Below are 18,737 nucleotides of genomic sequence, written 5' to 3' on the forward strand. Positions count from 1 at the left end.
TGCTGTAGAAAGACTTAAAAAAACCTAGCTGCACAGTCAGAAAGATGAGTAAGGGTGTGAAGAGTTTTTAGCTGAAAATCCAAGGAGGGGCCAGCGCTGCTTAGGAAATCACGAGCTTTCCTTTCCTTCGGTTTGACAGTGGGGCCCTGGAATTTTCTGACTCTCTCTTTTGTGAACTCCCTGGTTACTTCTAGTGTGAAAGGAGAGTCCTGGCCTTATTTTTTTTTTTTTCCTTTATGTTTCCTCTCCCTCTTTCTTGTTCATTCTTTGCTCTTGCCCTTCCTTCAAGAGCATGGTGGGAAGGGTCTCAGGAGAGCCTTGATTTCTTCTAGGGAACTAGGTGAGGCGGGCTCCTTCCTCCCAGCATTTCCTTCCTGGAGCAGCTGACAGGCAGCGATGTAACCCTGGGTTCAGCCGGCATCAATCTGTGTTCCCACTAGCAGAAGCAGCCCCCCCTCTGAAGGAGGCCTTTGGGCCCCAAATCTGTTGGGTTTTGTTTTTTTTTTTTCTGAGAGGGAGCTTCCTGTGGCGTTTCATCAAATCCAGAGGCATTGAGCAAGGCCGGGAGGAGGAGCGAGAAGCATGTCAGTTGGCTCCATTGCAGGCTGTGGGGGTGAGCAGGGGACCCCCTCTCCAGGCTGTCTCAGTGGACCCCCCGCCCGGGCAGGCTGCAGGGGACGCCAAACCAGGCGCGTTCCCAGCCGGCAGCGCTTTTGCAGCCTGCCTTTGGGAAGAGGCCAGAAAACCTGCATTTGACTTTTGGCCATAACCATCTGCAGAATAGTAATGCAGTGATTTCCACTTAGCAAGGGAAAAAGGAGGAGCACACTAAGAAACTGCTCTATAAAGTAGAGCAGCACCTCTTAAAGTAAAGCCTTACAAGTGAACTGCTAAGCTTTTGTTTTAAAAAAAAGAAAATATACATTAAAAAACCTATTTCAATATCCCGGTGCAGTAAGTAATGAATTATACCTTTGCATTTCAGCAGTGTCCCTGGGTTATGTAGTATTTATCATGTCATCAGGTTTTTCTGTGAAGAAGTCCTGATGTGCCTTGTATTTGAGTTTGTGAAAGAGAAAGACCAAAACCCCCAGACCTGTGTGTATTTGCAAAAGGCATTTCCTGGGATTTCAGATTTGGCTTTGGTTGTTGGGAACTGTAGGTTGGGCTAAGGTTTATTAATTCCAGGAAAATACCAGTGCCAAACTCATATTAGTGCTATTACCTTAATATTATTCTTTACACTTGAAAATTACCACCAGGGAAGAAGGAGGGGGAGGGTGGAAGACTTGATTTTATTGATTGTGTTTCCTCATACAGTTTGGTTTAATTTTTTTTTTTTTATTTGTGAGGTTTCCATTTGCATTTTCATTGAACTGTGTAGCTGATGACATTTGAATTTATTTCCTGGACTTGTTATTGATTTAAGGTTTTCATTATAACACTAAGAGTAAATAGCTGTATTGCAGCTGAGTACAGCAGTATTCAGTGTAATTGATACCTTACACACAGACGGTTTTCTTACAGTACATGTGGGCATATATTATCCATACTTGAGAAATACCACTAGGAAATGAATGGTGGTTCATTTCTTTGATTTCTGATGCTTTTTTCTTTTTCTGCTTTTAAGAGAAGCATGTTTTGAAGAGATGTTTTTGTTATTATAGAATAATAATGTGTATAACCCATGGGTTACCTGTAATAATTAAAACCCAGTTCCCCTGTTAATGTTTCCAAGCAACCATGATTTAGTAGTGTAAGATACATGTGTGTGTGAGCACATATATACATCTATATGTCTAAGTGAGATGAAGGAAAGCTTACCCTAGAGTCCTTTCTTCTCCCAATGGCTTCCCTGTCTCTGATTTTCCCCTGGGTTATTGGAGAGCATGGACTCATATGCACAAGAATGCACTGCTGTTATTAAGCTTATCTTAATGTTCCTATGCACAGATCATGAGGGAATGATTAAAAGATACATGTTCATCCACAATTTTTGTTTAAATAAAGGTGTAATCAAACGCAATGCACTGCTGACAGATTACAACATAGTTTGGATATATGTGTAATGGTATGAAAAATGTGGGAACATGCCAGTGTATAATTCTGGACATGCTTTTTTATTTACTGTCAAGACTTAATTTTCTTTTCTGGATAATTACATTTTGTCTGGACAGGCATTTAATCCAACAAAGTTTCTGCAGTTTTAGACACACAAGCGCCTTTTTTTTTTTTTTTTTTTTTTTTAAGAAACAGCACAATCTAAATTACCACTGAATTTAGCTGAATGTGTGTTAGAGATATTTTGTGTAATAGTTTTAAGGTCACTTTTAAAATATATCACTGTGGACTCAGAAACCTGATTTTCCCTTAGTCTTTATTTTCCTCAGGGTTTTACTATGTTTATGTGGAACTTGAAGGACATGGCGAGTACGTGGAAGTTGCCTTAGGCTCAGTAGTATATTAGTGCACGTACTAGCTAGCATAGTGTTTTCAAAAGGTGTGCCTTCACATTTTTATGAGCAAAGGTTTTACCTTGGTTGGCAAACTGGTAGTGCATTACTCAGTAGGCACCATTTTGTAATGCTTTGCTACATGTGGATTGTGGATTTTTCCCATTCTGTACCTGAGTCTCTATTTTTCATGAAATCTTTGGTCTAACTTGAAAAACATTGTGGCAATTCATGATTCCTAAGATTGGAAGTTGTGCATAGGTTTATATTTTGTAGGTTTCTTTTTTAGGATGAGACTTGTAATCAAAAGATGCAGAGAAGAAACAAAAGTATGTCATGTTCAACCGTTCTTAAACATCTCTTTTGCAAGGGGTGCTCTGCGTTGTTTTTCCTATCACAGTTGGCTCACAGTCCAGTGGTCATCTATGTATGGACCTCTGGATGCTTGGCAAAACCGTTGAACCAGACCAGTAAAGGTACAAATTCTAAAATAAGGTGCAAGTACATGGGGAAGATGGAGTTAGGATTAGATTGAGTCCAAGTTTCCAGCTTCATATTTAGCTGCATTAATATCTCAGGAACTGTTCCTGATGCTGTGGCACTTGCAGCCAGCACTGGTATCCTGCTGGAGAGGAGCATCCAGACCAGTGCTCCAAATGGAGAGGAAGTAGCTGAGTCCATTTTCTGTTTGCCTTGCAGATGGTGGGAGTTCAGCTGGCCAGCTTGCTTCTCAGTTATTTTTGTTCCTGTTTACTTGTTGTCCTGTTGTTGGTTGAAAAGGCTGTTGTCTGCATCATGCCAGGAAATGACACTGTATGCCTTTAAAAGGGAGAGCTCTGCATCTCTTGGAATAAATGAAAAACAGTATTTCAAGTGATGGCAACAAAAGATACGTTTTTCGAGGTGGCTACCAGCTGGGGGAGGCATCTATAATCAGCTGAGTGGACTTAGCAGGGGTAATGAATTTTTTCTGCTATCCTACTGTCTATAGTAAGAAGCAAACAAAAGGGGTGCTTCGCACCATGTCTGGTCAAGCTGTGGCACTCCTTGCCACAGGGTCAGGTGGGTGCTAAAAAAGTGCATGACTACTGGGGGAGATAAGCAAGTTCATTGAAGAGGAATCCACAGAGGGTTAGGGAGTACAAGAAATTAACTCTGGCTCAGCACACCTTTGGATCAAAAACATTTGTAGGCAGGGAGAATATTTTTGGGGAAACAGCTCTCTATGCTTGTCCTGATCTCGTACACTTCCCCAGGTACTCGGTTTGGCCACTGTGGAGACAGATTACTGGGATGAAGAGCTTATACATCTTCCTGTAAGCCTCTCGGTGTGGCTGTGAAGATGATAATATTTTGCCTATGAATGTGCTGAACAGTAAGCAATCTTTGAAGAGCAAACAGTTCCTGCTGAAAGGGAACAGGTGATACAAGCAAATACAGGGGTGCGCTATTGTACTGTTACATGCCAATTTATTTAGATCCTATTGACACTGAATTTTAGATGTGTTTAGATTTGTGTTGCAAAAAGTGGGCAGCAGGAGTGGCAGCAGGATGTCCCTTGTATGGGCTCTCTGACTCAGTTTACTCCCATCCAGCGCTTCCCTGTTGCTAGACCTGGACACCCATGCTTGCAGTGCACCTCCTGTGGTCTGTCTTCTGCTCTGAGATGTTTTCAGATGCTCAGGGGCACTGGTGAAGGGGCAGTGGCCCCCCCTTGGGCTGTGCCTTATCTAAACTGGCTGTGCAACCCATGATACTGGTCCTCAAAAATAGAATAATAAATGATGTGTGTGACTAGAATGCACATTAGAAGTGATGGTTGCCATCCTTTCCAATATCAAGCTGGAAAACTCATGTAAAAGTAAATGGTGTGTATAAAAATCTACTGAAAAGACCCTGCAAAAGTAAGCGTAACCTGCACATCCTTGGCTCCTCAACTGTAGTATCTATGGAAGGTAATAACCTGTGGGGTATAAAATACCTGCTGTAAAGTGGCTGTGTTCGGGTCATTTGCAGTGTTGGTGTGTATTACTGATTTTGGCTCTAGGAAATAGTTTCTTTTGCTTGGCTGCAAGTACACTGTTACCTTTTTATTTTGCCTTGTGCCTTCCTAATGAATGGTGCAGTGCATGTGGGCATGCATGTGTGAGTGTGTGTAAGGAAGAAAGCAGCTGAATTTGTTCAAGAACCAGTACAATATGAATAGACTGAAAATATAAATACTTCTAACAATACCAGGTCGACTCAGGGATAATATATGTCCCTAATCCTTAGTGTGAGCTGTAGACCTCAAATGAAGTTTGATGTTAGCTTTTTTTTTTTTCTGTCTGTCCGTCTGTTTTCCCTAGTGACTGTACATGGTTTTTGAAATGCTGCATGCAAAGCAGAGCAAGAGCAAAGGGGCCTGTTTATTGTTTTAGCCAGAGAGTTCCAAGCAAGGAATTTTTTCCTTTCCTATTCCAAGCGATAGTTACATTTTTCTAGTATAGAAAGTACTTGTTATGTGAAAGGTACTTGTGTCTTAATAGAAGTTATGAGCCTAGTTCTTTAGTGAGGATTACAAAGGACAGGTGAAAACTGAGTCACTGGAATGGGTTTTGTTTGTCTTCGTTAAACTTGAACTCATTACTATCTTTCTAAGCCTGTATTTCTTGATAATTGTAGATACGAATTACATTGAACTATTCAGTAGGTAAGATGAGCTTCCAAAACTCTCCTGTGTTCCAAGCTTGATGCTTCACTTTGCACTTTTAGTAGTTTTTTTTAATTGAGGAGTGACATTAACTGCCCTATCCTACAAGCAGGCAGCCCTTTTGTCCTCGCTTTTCTAGGTTCTCTAAAGAGGGGAAATGACACAGCAAACAAGAAAAGCCAGTTTCGAGAGACAACTGATCATAATACAGTCTTAAATGAAGTTCATCTTGTTAGAAGTACCTTGTCATTGCTTAGCATCCTTTAAAGGAAGGAAAGATGGAAAGAGAAGGTCAATTTGCAAGAGAGAGAAACCAGAAAGGGATCCAAGTGCAAGCGGGGCTCCCCGACATGACCTGCTCAAGACAGGTTTTGCTTAAACACTGCAAGGGACAGAGGATTTCATCTGAATCCTTCCTGCAAAAAGAATGCTCTTACTTTTTTGGTAGAAAATGAATGAACTGACTTTGGGGCTGGTACTGATCTTCCTCCAACATTTCCCAGATCATTCTTCTGTGGAAGCAGGCAAATCCCCTCCCAAAGCCGCCCCAGCCCAAGACGAGTGTTAAGAGCAAGAAGAAGCATTGGCAGAAAGTGGTTGGGGGATGCTCTCAAGCCCTTATGTGCTCTTCCAAAGCCTGAGATAGCAAAACCCCCAGAAAATGGCGGAACAAGAGGCGGAACTTCCTTGGGAAGTTTCCGGTGCCTACAGTCAAGGTAGCTGCTTGGCTGCCTCCTTGCAGCCTTGCAGCTCAGGTGGTTCCTCCCCAGCGGGATCTAGGAAGCCTTAGATGCTCATGGGGATGGGAGGGAAAAGGCAGCTTGAGCTTTCTGATCCTGGGAAAACATTTGGTTTGGGTTGTGTTCAGAAGTTAGAGAGACCTTCAGGAGCCTGAGGTTATCCTGACTGAACCAGCAGCCCCCTGCGCTGAGAAGAGAGGTGTGAGTGCCAAGCCTGAGCTAACACATGTTCCCTGGGGCATGGAGGTAGCTGCAGGGGCCAGAACCCCAGCATGAGTTCCTGGACTGGTGGTGTCAGCAATGATGTCACTTCTCAGATGCTAATTGCTGCTGTGGGGGGGAAGGGTGGCCTCAGAAATGCAAACTTGTCATTAAGAGCCAGATTCCAAAAAATACATATTTGCTCTACTGAGAACTATTTTCCTCTGTGACTGCTTTTGTACCACTGTCTGTGGAAAGAATATAAAAGCAAGAATAAGGCTGTCATCTCTATTCCAAACTTTTATGAGACATAGTAAAGACATCACATGGAAAGTCTGTCTCCAGCCATTACTTGCCTGGGCAACTCCACTGGGGACACTGGTCATCCACCACTGTAAAATAGGCTACAATCCTGTACTTGGGGGACAGTCTATCAGTTTATCCTAAATAACCAGCTTTATGTGACTTAGTCATACAGCCCATCATGTCTAAATTTAAAGGGCATTACTTATGTTACTAATAACACCCAGGTCATGCCAAAGGGTGCTCAGTGGATGAGCATTGTTGCGTGGGCAGGTGGAAGTCTGATCTTTAAGCTGCTCCTGCTCTGCTGACAGAACATGTGTAGCCATACATTAACACATACGGAAAAGGGTTGTACAGTCAGGCCTGACCAAACTGTAGTTGAAACATGGCCAACCTCGCGATGAACAAGGGACAGTTGACCTAACAGCTCTATGGGGACAGTGGATCTTGGTGATGTTCCCTAGATTATTTCCTATATCTTGAAGAAATTAAATTCAGCACTTCTCAGCAACCGGGGAAAAAGAAAACATTTGGCTTGCATATCACATGTAAGTCTAATTGGTCTGTTAAAAATGAGAGTTAGTGTGGCAGCAAAGGAGATGAAACTTCTCGAGGTGGCACCAAATCCCCTTTCTCTTTATAGCTTCACCACCTGCCTTGCAGGTCCCTTAAAAGATGGGAGAAGCAAAACCACAATTGGGTTTTTTTGACCGGTTCTGATTATTTTGGGGCTTAATGACTTACACAAGCTGAGCAAACAATTTCTGCTGCTTCTTCAGCTTCTGAGACGGTGTGCTTTAAAAAACTGCTCTGCTAGCTTTTTGCCAGTTAAGGTAAATGTTTATGAGAGAGAAAGAGAGAGAAAAATAAGAATGTTGGTAATACCCAGTAAATAAAAAAGTTTTTGTCTTTCTCTCCCTTTTTACTCAAAGATTTGCTGTGTTGGCTGGGCTCAGTGAGCTCATGATCTATAAATAGGTTCCATCCAGGGAGGAGAGGGAAGAGGCGGGAGGCTCTAATTAATTATATAGAAATACTTGTTTTCACAAAATAAGCAGCAAATCCAAGATGTTTGAAACCAGGCTCACTGGGCTTGGGGGTGGGGTGTGCCTCCAGCATTTACTAGTGAGATCATGGAATAGGACAGGAAATCTCTCCCTAATGCCAAAGAAAACTTTTTTTTTTCCCTGTAGTTCTTTTTATTAAACAACTGTTGAGGTTCCCCAACCCCCTTTCAAGCTTATTTTCTGATAATGAATCAAAGGATCGTTTCATTACCAGAATACTGGTCCAGACAACCTGTTCCCCTGGATCTTTATATACACATTCGGTGGCACGCATGTCAGCGTACTTGGGTATGCAGTTTTGCTTGCTCATGTAAGAGGGGTTTGGCTGGTGAAACAGCAATTTGCGGAGTGCAGAATTTATGATGTGCAACATTCACATTTGTTGATCTGGTTTGTTAGGGGAATATCTGTGTGTTGAAAAGCAAGGAAAACTTTCAGTCCCTGTGACACCTTTAAAACAGACCTTTTCAATGCATGCACAAAATCTTTTTATCCCATTGTATAATTTGATTGGATATCCAATATTCTTCAATCATTGCATTTAAGAGGTTAGATAGTTGCTAGTTTCATGACAATGTCTAGCTGAGCAAGTACATATTGAATCTTTATCTCCCTCTCTGAATAGTTTTCCTAGCAGGTAATGATTAACAATAATTTTCACAGTATAGTTGCTATTGCTTCTGAATATCATTGACTTGTCCTTCATATTATTCACATTATTACTTGCATTCCACCCATGTTTGGAAATTATTTACAACAGAAGAAACCTGCAAAGCTCAGGCAACAGAGCTGTTATGTTAAAAGAGTAAGACCTATCTTCATTTCTTTCCATCATGAACATCTTTTTCCTCCTTCTGTGTGAATTTGTCACACACTTTGCTTTGGCAAGTGGAGAAGTGCATGCAGAAGAGTTTCTGCATGCAAGGTGTTTGCTTGAAGTTGCTGAGTAAACCACATGTCAAAAATTGGAATAAAACTCATGAGATTTTTGTTCTGAGAACAGAAACTCCCTGAAATGCACATGATTTTTTTTTTCCCTGGACCTTTGATTGCTTTTAAAGCCATGGACACCTGCGCTGGACTGCTGCAGTCCATCTTCAAAGCTACTGCCAGTAATAGGATTTAATTTTTTTTTCCCCCAGGTAGCGTTATGCACTCCCAGCTCGCAAGAGGCCCCGTGGCCTTCCCAGGTGACCTGGTGCCACCACCACGTGCCACCACCACCACCTGGGAAGCTGGCTGCAGTGAAGCAGTGCATCCCACCGCTGCTTACAGCTTTCCGTGTGCCTTCCTCTGTCTGACCCCCTGTTTGTCTGGTGTTGGGAGCTGGGCATTGACGGCAGTGGGTGTTGGAATGCTTTGTGCATTTGTAACTCCAGAAACAGATGATCAAAAAAAAAGAAAAACAAACCTCAAATCTGCTGGCTTAGTTTGTGAGATACTGAGATTTCCAAGCGTGAGCGAGTTGCTGATGCCTTCGGTGTTGGCTGTGGGCTGAAGGAGTTGGGGAAGGTCTGTGCCTGGCAGAGTCCAGCACAGAAACACAGAGGAAAGATTAACTGTCTGTTCAGCAAACAGAGTACTGCTGACAAAGAGGCAAAGCAGACATCAGACTGTTAGTTGTGCAAATGAAATGGAGGCCCAAAGGGCTTTCAGGGATGGATGATAATCAGAGCAACTTTAAGAGGTATCTGAGGTAGATCAGACCCACCATTTCAGTCATTTCAGATTATTTTGGCTTGAGGAGTACAGTGCCAGGAAGAGTTGCTGGTCGGTAATACCACTGATCCATTTTGTGTTCTTGCAGTTTTAAAATACCCAGCAAAGCCCCATTTTGGAGTAAAGTGTGGTATCTGTGGAATTTTGTGCTAGAAAAACCGAGCTGTTGTATGCACAAGAAGGGGCCTCCAAGATTAAATTACTCTGAGCTGCACTTGCTCGCACTCATAGGGAAACTCAGCCTGAGCCAGTCTTTTTATTTGAAAAAATCTTCAAGCTTTCAGGAGCTAATTGCTCTGTACGTGTGGGTAACTGTGACTTGCATGCTTTGGTGACCTCAGTTGCCATGGAAAGGAAGTACATCAGTATGCTTGGGGGTGGCTATTAAATGAATTGACAAATCTTCATATCCTTGAAGCTTCAGTGAAGGTATTAAGAGGATTGCGAGGCAGGGAGAGAGAAGGGTAGGAGCAAAGTAAAAATTATGCTCTCAACACATTAGGGAAACCCATAAGTTGTTGATAGTATGACTGAAGGGCTTAGACCAAGATTATGAAGAGTGATTTGAAAAAGCCACCTCAGTCATCAAAGAGGTAAGCCTTTATTTTAGGTTCCTGACATGGGAGGTGTTTGTGCTACCCAGCTTTGCTAACTAAGCATGTAGGAAGCAGATTACCAGCTGTGAACAGACATATGTTCAGTGATATCTCCCAAAAGTAAGAAGCACTTAAAATGCAGTTCACGTCTATATAATTGTCCTGTTGGGTGGAACAAAACATCCAGATGTTCATCTAAACTCTCATTTGGGAAGGTGTCCCTCTTCACCAAAAGTACAAATTGGAATTACTGAGGTATAAGTATGTGCTTTAAGTTGGGGTCCATGATGAGAATAAAAAACTGTACAAATTTAGCAAAACTGTATTTTTTCCCAGTGCCTGATGTAAGCCTCTACATTTGGTGCAGGTCAGAGAACTGACATTCCCATGTAAGTACTGGGGAGAGTTAGTTGTAAAGTCTATATACTGGAGAGTATGTAGTGGGTAGATAAGTAGTATCTAACATTTAAGACTTAGCATAGCGTGAAGTGGACAGTGCAAGTAGCCCTCCTTGTGGTATTTTCTTAGCATATTTGTTTTAGGACTTCTCAGATGAGGATACTGATCACAGTCCCCTGTGATGTCAAGTGTAGTGGTTCACATACAGGCATTATAGACCAAGAAAACCAATAACAAGAAGAAAAGCAATAACAAGAATGTGTGCTCTGGCAACAAGTGCAGGGTTCTTCAGTATTCACTCTTGTCATTCTTTTTTTATACCCTTTGGAAAACGTGCAGCAGCATCAAAAAACCTAACAAGTCAAATAAATTCTCAACATCTTCAAAACAGGAGTGTTCTGCCAACATATTATCAAAGCTTCCAGGACATTTTCTCCTCTGTTCCAGAGCATATGTGCTAGTAGCCAGGATTTGCAGGGGAGACTTTTGTCCTCTAAATAACAACAAAAAAGCTTTAATTTGAGTATAGCTAAGGAAAGAGATATATAAACTGCTGGTCAATGCATTTTCTAATAAGTTGGGTGGGTTTTCCTTCAAAAAAACCCAAACTAGATTATCTTAACAGTTCTGCAATTAAGATATTTTCAGTGCCTTTCATTAGTGATTTTAATCCATTCAAAAATAACAGCTAATCAAAAGAGTATTTAAAAGGGTGAAGTCAACTCTGGCACAGACAATCAACAGCATTCACAGCAGTACTGAACTTACCCTAAGTTCAGAAATTAATACAACTTTCTGTTGACTATCTTGGTATGATTTTATTAAAAATATCAGAGCCATATCCGGCACATCATTTTGAAAGTTTAGTTTTGTTCTGTTGCATCTCCCTGTTGATATTTCAGATGTAATACCTACTAGTAGCTTGTGTGCTTTGAAAAGCAGGGAGCTGACAGGCCATAAATGAGTGTTAGGACAGTTGAATTCACACCTTCTCTGTGAGAGCACTGGTGAGTGCAAAATAACACAAGTGACCTATACTTTTATATTTTTTTGCTTTTGCTGATAGTCATAATTTGGTAGAAGAGTTGTCAGGTAGATAAAAGCCTGGTACTGGAGATTGTTGAAGGGGAGTTAATGGGTTGGGGGAGATTACTTAAGGAGATACTTGAGGCAAGGAGCTCGCAACCAGTCATGGTTGGGGATGAAGGGTGGGAGCAAGTTGAGGAAGCGTGCTGATGACCTCATCAGTTCAGAGAGGTTGCTTTACGTTTGGGTAAGAAATGAATGACCGTAAGGATGGGAAAAATAAAAACAGAATATGATTTATATGAACTGCCCGATCAGGCTCAGGAAGGTTGTAGGGTTTTGATTGGACCTAAATGAGGCAGGGAAGGGTCAGGGTGTATCGCCTGATCAATAAGTCATCACATACAAGCTATACAAGACTCTGTTGGGGGAAAAAACCCAACATATGCAATCTGATTTGAAAATGATTAGTCAAGGTAAAGCTGAGGAAGTTTCAGTATCCTTCTTTGGGCTGTGCCATTTCACATATGATTGCCGGTTTTGGTCATCCGCATTCAGAAAGAGGGAACTCAATTAGGAGCAACGTGTTGTGTTGGTATGTCAACATGAAGACTCTTCCCAGAGGCAGTCTCTGACCTGTGACTGTGTTTTATCTAGAGCCAGGCAATCTTTCCTCCACCAGCAGTTCTCTCTTACTGTTTTCTTAAGGAATTCTCTTTTCCTCCTTTTCAAGTCTTAGATTTGGCAGTTAACCAAGTTGAAAAGGACCCTTCAAGGTCAAAGTAAACAATATTTAAGAAATCTTCTAAAAATGTTTGTTTCAGGAGGAGGGGGGACAAATGGCAGCTTTGAGCAGGGTTTGGTTCTATTAAGGGGCCTTTTCCAGGATCATACCTAAAGTAATCTGGTCTTACGCTGCAGCTGGCACTGGTCCCACCTTTGTACCATGAGAACATTGGGCCCATCAAATACTATTAAGGGAAGACAGACTTTTAAATGACAAAATACATGCAGTGAAAGACTTATGGTATGACCCGTACTAGTGCTGACAAGCTATTTTTCTAATGATAACTTACCTTAAGTGGCCTGAAAAAAAAGCGTGGTTCCTTTACAGTCCAGTTATGATCTCTGTGACAGGATAAGAGCAAAATCTGGGGTAGTTCCATGTGTTGTATCCTCAGATAATCAGCTAGATGAAGCCAACAAAAGGACATAGCTCTTGAGTATTCTGGGTAAAATAATGATCTCATAAGCCAGAATCCCTTCTATGTGGTCAAAATGCTTTACTCATGTTGAAATGCTTTCTAGACCAAGCTGAATGCATTGTTTTAAGTATTCAGCTTGATCTAGCTTATCTACCTGTCTGAAGCAAATTATTCTGTGAGACCCTTGTTTTCTTCTGTTTACATATTTGAGTAGTTTTGGGCAGTAAGGATTTGATGGACATAGTATATGTGTTAGGGACAAGAATATGAGGAGACATTGCTCTGAGGCACATCCCATGTTGTCAGCCTGAAGTCAGATATACTCAGAACTCCCACGTTCAGCACCTGCCTGTTTCTGCTGAGACAGATACTGGCCAAAGATGCTGGTGGACGAGACAGCTGGCGTCCCCCAGTGAAGACTCTATGGTGCATCAGGGGAATATCTGAAATAGCAGAGAGAGAGGGAAGAACATGAGCATTGCTGAAATTTCTCCACTCAAGTCTTAAATTTAGCACATAGCAACATTCCCAGGTTGCTGCAACATTACCAGCTTCCTGCACTACTTAGTTGAAACTACACATAATATTTACCCTTCAAAACACTTATGTCCAAAAATAAGGCCATTTTGTTACATCTCTGCTCATACACCTGATTACATGCCCCAGGGCTTATGTTTGACAGCATTGCATTATCCTGCAGAATTTAGGCTGAGTTGTTTCCCCATATGCCCCTTATAATGGAGTTAGAACTTGACTGTTTCATTGCTTATGTTATAATTATGAGGAACTTGTCTTTCTATGATAAAGGACTTTGAGCCACCCTGACCTTCATGTTTCTCATACCCAGGTCTGCATTTGTTATGCAGTAGTAGTACAGCTATTTTGCTAATTAGCTCACTGTTTATCTGATTGACTCTCCTAAGAATATGAAATGCTGTGAAATATTTCAGAAAGAAAACAAAGTTTTCCAGATAAAGCTACACACTGTCTCATTGGAAAGGAAACTTCCAACCCCTTTGGCTATGTTTTCTAATCAAACTAGAAACTTCTAGGGAAACTCATGCAATAAGCTGGATTCTCAGCTGGGTTATATTGTCATAGAGAAGCATTGCACACTAAAAGCGTTACCTAACATCAGTGAGAAGTGGCATCCAAAATTTCTGTAAGCCCTGAGTTCCGCTGTTGCTGTTCCCTATTTGTTAGACAAGACAGCACCCTTCAGCTTGCTGGAAGTGTGAAAATTGAATTTATCTAGTTCTTATGGAGTGCCCATGTGTTACAGAGCTGAACACCATAGAAAACCCCATGAAGAAACAATTTTCTCTCCCTCCAAAACAGTGGGCTGCAAATAATACCTGAAGCCAGACAGTGAGCAGTGAAGGAAAAACAAAATGTTTGCTCATTAGCTGAGCTTCTCCATTCTAATCACAGAGCAAAGCAAGGAGTCCCTGGGAAAAGTTTTCTGGGTAGCCTGTGTAATTTAGAAATGTGCAGAAGGCTGGACCAGCATGGTGCAGACAAACTTATTTCAGCTGTTTCCTATCATTGAACAGTTTGACATTGCAGCATTCATAGAATCACAGAATATCTCAAGTTGGAAGGGACCCATAAGGATCATCAAGTCCAACTCCTTGCTCCTTGCAGCACTACACAAAACTAAATCATATGACTAAGAGCATCATCCAGACAGTCCTTGAACTTTTGACAGGTTCGGTGCCCTGACTACTTCCCTGGGGAGCCTATTCCAGTGACTGACCACCCCCCTCAGTGAAGAACCTTTTCCTAATGTCCAATCTGAACTTCAAAAATGTTGTATTAATATTAATCATTAAACTGGATGGTATGCTAATGAAGCCAGAAGGTACTTCAAGTCAATCTTACTGCACCCATTAAGCTGTTGCAAGCAACAACAGTGAAACCAGCCAATTCAGTGTTGTCTGTCATTTCCTTAGCAGGCCATTATAAAACAACTGGCATCTGCCTGCCTGCTGTCAGGGCTGCAAAGACAGGCAGCCGCCAACGTGCAAAATGAAGTAGTACTGCACTTCTTCCAGTATCAAGATGAGAGTTCTTTCTGTTATCGTGTTTTTTGACATCTCTGAAGTGATATGGCCTTGAGGAGAGGAGGCAGCCTCTCGGGTCAGCCTGGTCACTGTCACCACCAGACAGCTATGTAAATAGAAACTCCTCTTGAATGAACAGAGGCTGGGAGTTGATGAAAGAGAGTTCATAGGTTGCCACAGTTAGACAGCAAGGGACATTTGAACACCACAGAAATAAGAATGTTCCCAGAGGAAGCAGCTGTGAAATTTTTCATTTGGTTACGCAGCTGCTGGGAGTTTGTGTTCACTTGATCACTCACATAAAACTGGAGAACCTCCCAGATTGCCAAGAGAAAAAGGCAAGTGAAGGGGATGCTTCACCATGAAGCACTTGGTTTGCTGTTTTGTGTTAAATGGAGGAGAAAATGTAACACAGCATATAAGGATGTCAGCTTTGTACAACTGAAGCTAGATACTTGATTTGCTGGGCAGTGCCAGCTTCTGTATTTCTGGAAATAGAAGCCTACTGAAGATTGCAAGGAAACAAATCCATAAAGAGCTGAATGTGGAGGCCACTGCTCTGGCGTTTGAGTAGTACTGGAGTAATATCATGCCATCGGGCATCTCCAGGTGTGCATGGATTTTTCTTATTACATTATTTTCTTTTCATATGGAACTGGTGAAATATGGTCTGAGTCAGATAAGAAAGGTAGCATTGGGGCTATAATTATCTATAAATGTGTGCCCTGATTTGAACCATGATTTTGAAGATAAAGGAGACCTTGTCTTTCAGATGTCACAGGAAATAGTTAAAAGATCAAGAATCTGAATGCTGTCAGACTTGTAATTAGGATAATAGTAATGTCTGGGTCAGAATGTGAAAGGCAGAGAGGCATTTCCCGGAGATACTTATAGCCTGAGCCCGTGGTTCAGGAAGCTACTTCCACACGTGCTTGTTCCAGCTGAGAATGCTACTCATGTAAATGCTTAATTTTAAGTGCATATTTAAAGCAGAACTCATATTTGAAGTGATTTGGGAAATGTGCATTAGGTGACAGAGCCTGGGCTTCACAAAATGCTGTAGATACCGAAAATAGGTCAAATAAATCACATTTCCTGGAGCTAAGAGATTCTCAGCTACATGTCTAGAATAGAGTTAATTTCTAGATTCAGATGTCTAAATTTAGACATTCATATTGTGGCTGCTAACATCAATACCATAGCTCCAGTGATGATCTAGTCAGTACTAAGGCCCAGTGAGATATTCAGCCCAGTCTAAACTAAACATCTGCATTTGGTCTGCTGAACCGTTTTCTACGTCCATTGACTACAATGGGAGCACTGACACCTAGATCACATAGCAATCACTTGTGATGTAGGCATCTAAAAATGCATATCAGATTCAGGAGATGAATCCCACTCCTAAAGTTTAGTGAGATGAACTTGTCCATAGTGACAGAGCATAAAACTGTTCCCTGGTAATCTGGCGATGAGAATGTACTAACCTGAAGACAGACACGCTCTAGAGCAATGAAACACCCTCCATTCCATAGAAGTATTTCTGTTGTTGTAGCAGAGTCACCAGTCAAGCAGGATAGGGCTCCTCTAACCATTTTCATTTGTATTATTGACAATGTTCATAGTCTGTCAATGTGTAGCATGGAAAGAGGCTTATCCCTCTACTTTATCTATGCCACCATGGTTTCACTGAAGAAAGTTGGTATCATCCTGTGGACCAGAGAAAGAGATCAGGGCAGTGAATGACACCAGGACCATATTAACGTTTTCTCCAGCATCTGTGCCTCGCATGGTTTGGTCACTGTTGCCCAGCTCAGTTCTCTCTTTATGATACTGGTACCTGAAAAACCACCTTGGGGAACCTGTATTCTGGACTGTTTGAAAGCTGTTTTTTAATAAGCAGAGGAACAACTGATGGTCTGAGTTACACAAGAATTTGGGCTGATCCCCTGACTCTCATGTATTTAGTCATGCAGTGTTTCCCTGCAGTCTGTCCCCCAGAGCAATGTTCTGATGGTTGTCTTCTTCCCAGTGCGAGTCTGACTGAGGTGGAGTAAGGAAGTGCAACACTCCATATTCAATGAGTATTAGTTTTCTGGGAATAACAGTGCTATGGTGGGAAATGTTTTGTTTTCTACAATACTTCATCACAATGGTATTTCTTAGTAATCCTCTTTTTCTCCCCAAATCTATCATCTCATGGTCTTTTTTATTTTCTTACAGGAGGAGCTGGGCATTGCCTGTGAGTTGCTGGAGTCAGACTTCCTCAAGTGCAGCGTGGGATTTCCTTTCATGAGATCGAAATCTAGGGTAATGTTGTGATATTTGCATTTGCAGAGTGACGGTCCATTCACCTCTTTGCAAAGGGGTGGCTGGAAGGGCAACTGCTCTGTTAAATGTCTGTGACTGATGCTTTCTGTAGCTTTCTAACCCAGATATCCAAGCCTTTCACAGTTCTGGAGGGTAGCTGTCCTCTTTCCCACCAGAGAGAGCCAACGACAGTACCCTGTGCACTGCAATACAATGCTCTTGAAAAATGATGCTAGAGTTGCAGCTAGGATAAACTTACATATTTCCTCAGCAGAAAACTGGAAAAGGACTCTCTGTCTTATTTATGTTGCCTTATTCCGTTTTTATTTTTGTCTCCTCTCACATTAAAGTGCAACTGAATTTGTACGAATTACAATGAAAATGTCTTAATGCCTTTGTCATATTATGGTGTCCTGGTAACTTTTAAAGGTAATTTTGTTCAGTAATAGAAGATGAACTTTCTCATAATGGTAATAAATCCAGCTGGGTTCTTTCTGTCACTAAACCGAGCTGTACAAATGACCAACCCAGAAAGGTGGGAAGATGAGGAATAACTTCAGCATGACCTGAACAAAATGAATCCGAAATTTTTCAGAACATTTCAAAAACTAATCCTTTCCATTTGAATTGGCATATCCTTTGACCCAACATGAAATTTTGGTTTATGTGTTTTATTGACTGTAACATGCTCTTTTCAAACATTTAAAAAGATTTTAATTAGAATGGAAAAAATAAATGCACTCACAAAATGTTATCTGGAATGTAAGAATTTAAGTGTTTTGCTTCAGAATGACATAGTTGGGTTATCTTCAGGTGTTTTTCAACAAGCCATTGAAATTAGCATGAATTTGGAAACTGTTTCAACTTGGCCAAAAATGTTTTGTAGTTAGGTAGAAACATTGTTGCATGGAAAAGTTAATGTAATGCTACAGTGGTCATCAAAGTAGATTCTCTTTTCAAAATTAGAACTCGATTTCATCCACTATGATGGGTGACCTGAATGCTACTTTAGCTTGTGCCAGTTGCTCCAAGTCTCCGTGTAGGCCTATGGCATGACCTTTGTTCCCCGAAAAGATCTCCTCACCAGCAAGTAACATGTAGATGGGTGCTGAGGTGGTTTCAGGTAGCGATCACTTTATACTGGACGACTCTTCCCCTGGCAGATGATCTCCTCAAGAAATATCTTTGACCAGCAATTGTAGTAAAGGCTTTTTCACAATGAAGGAAAAATCAGACTCTCTAGTATTTGAACAGACGCAATTGCTAAGATTTAAAAGCTATCCTACAGTAGAGGAGGCTCTTTTACATGTATCAAATACACTACTTTTGTACAGCTAGACCAGTAAAATATATGTGAAGTTTCAGAATAAATGCATTTGGAAACGATATACAGTATCTCTAAAATACCGCTTTTTCTTTGTGCAGTATGAGTTCAGTGTGATCTTTGACACAAGCCACTTGTCTGGGCAGGAAGAAACACTCACCTTCCTTGTCACTGCCCAAAGGTAAGGGAACCTTTGTATGTCTTGATAACTTGGATATTCTTTGTCACGTGAAGTGTGCATTGCATATGCTTGACAGTTGTGTGATACTAGTTGTCGACACATGTATGTGTAGTAAATGAGCTTGAATTACTGAGGCTAAGTGCATGTATTTTGAGAACGTAGAGGAACCATGTGATGTAGCTTCCTGAAAACTGAGGTAGGATCATACGTAGGCTGTCTTTGCCAGGCAGTTGCAATTCCAAAGGAGCATTTTGTGTTCTCTCAGTCGGAAGGCCCTTGTGTTTCTGTGCCCATCCCTTTGGGCCTCGTATCAAGCTCAGCTCAGCTGCGGTTGACAATCAGCACCAGGCAGACCCATTTGTTCCAGCATTTGAATGAAATAAGCGTGCTTGGATGCAAACCAAAAAAGATAAATGCTTTCATCAGATGGTCAGGGATCTCACTGACAGTTTCCAAAG

The 18,737-nt window shown here is 41.5% G+C and overlaps 1 protein-coding gene across 1 annotated transcript in view; it reads left to right on the top strand.

Annotated features, from left to right (window-relative positions):
- Positions 1–18,737, top strand: part of ITGA9 (integrin subunit alpha 9) — a 236,714-nt gene that overhangs the window by 162,410 nt on the left and 55,567 nt on the right. The window contains exons 19-20 of the mRNA XM_075745395.1: positions 16,688–16,774; positions 18,200–18,279. Of these exons, the coding sequence (XP_075601510.1) occupies positions 16,688–16,774; positions 18,200–18,279 (167 nt within the window). The remainder of the gene's footprint in view (positions 1–16,687; positions 16,775–18,199; positions 18,280–18,737) is intronic.

The sequence above is a fragment of the Balearica regulorum genome, chromosome 2 (assembly GCF_011004875.1).
Source record: "Balearica regulorum gibbericeps isolate bBalReg1 chromosome 2, bBalReg1.pri, whole genome shotgun sequence".
NCBI classification, from domain to species: Eukaryota; Metazoa; Chordata; class Aves; order Gruiformes; family Gruidae; genus Balearica; species Balearica regulorum.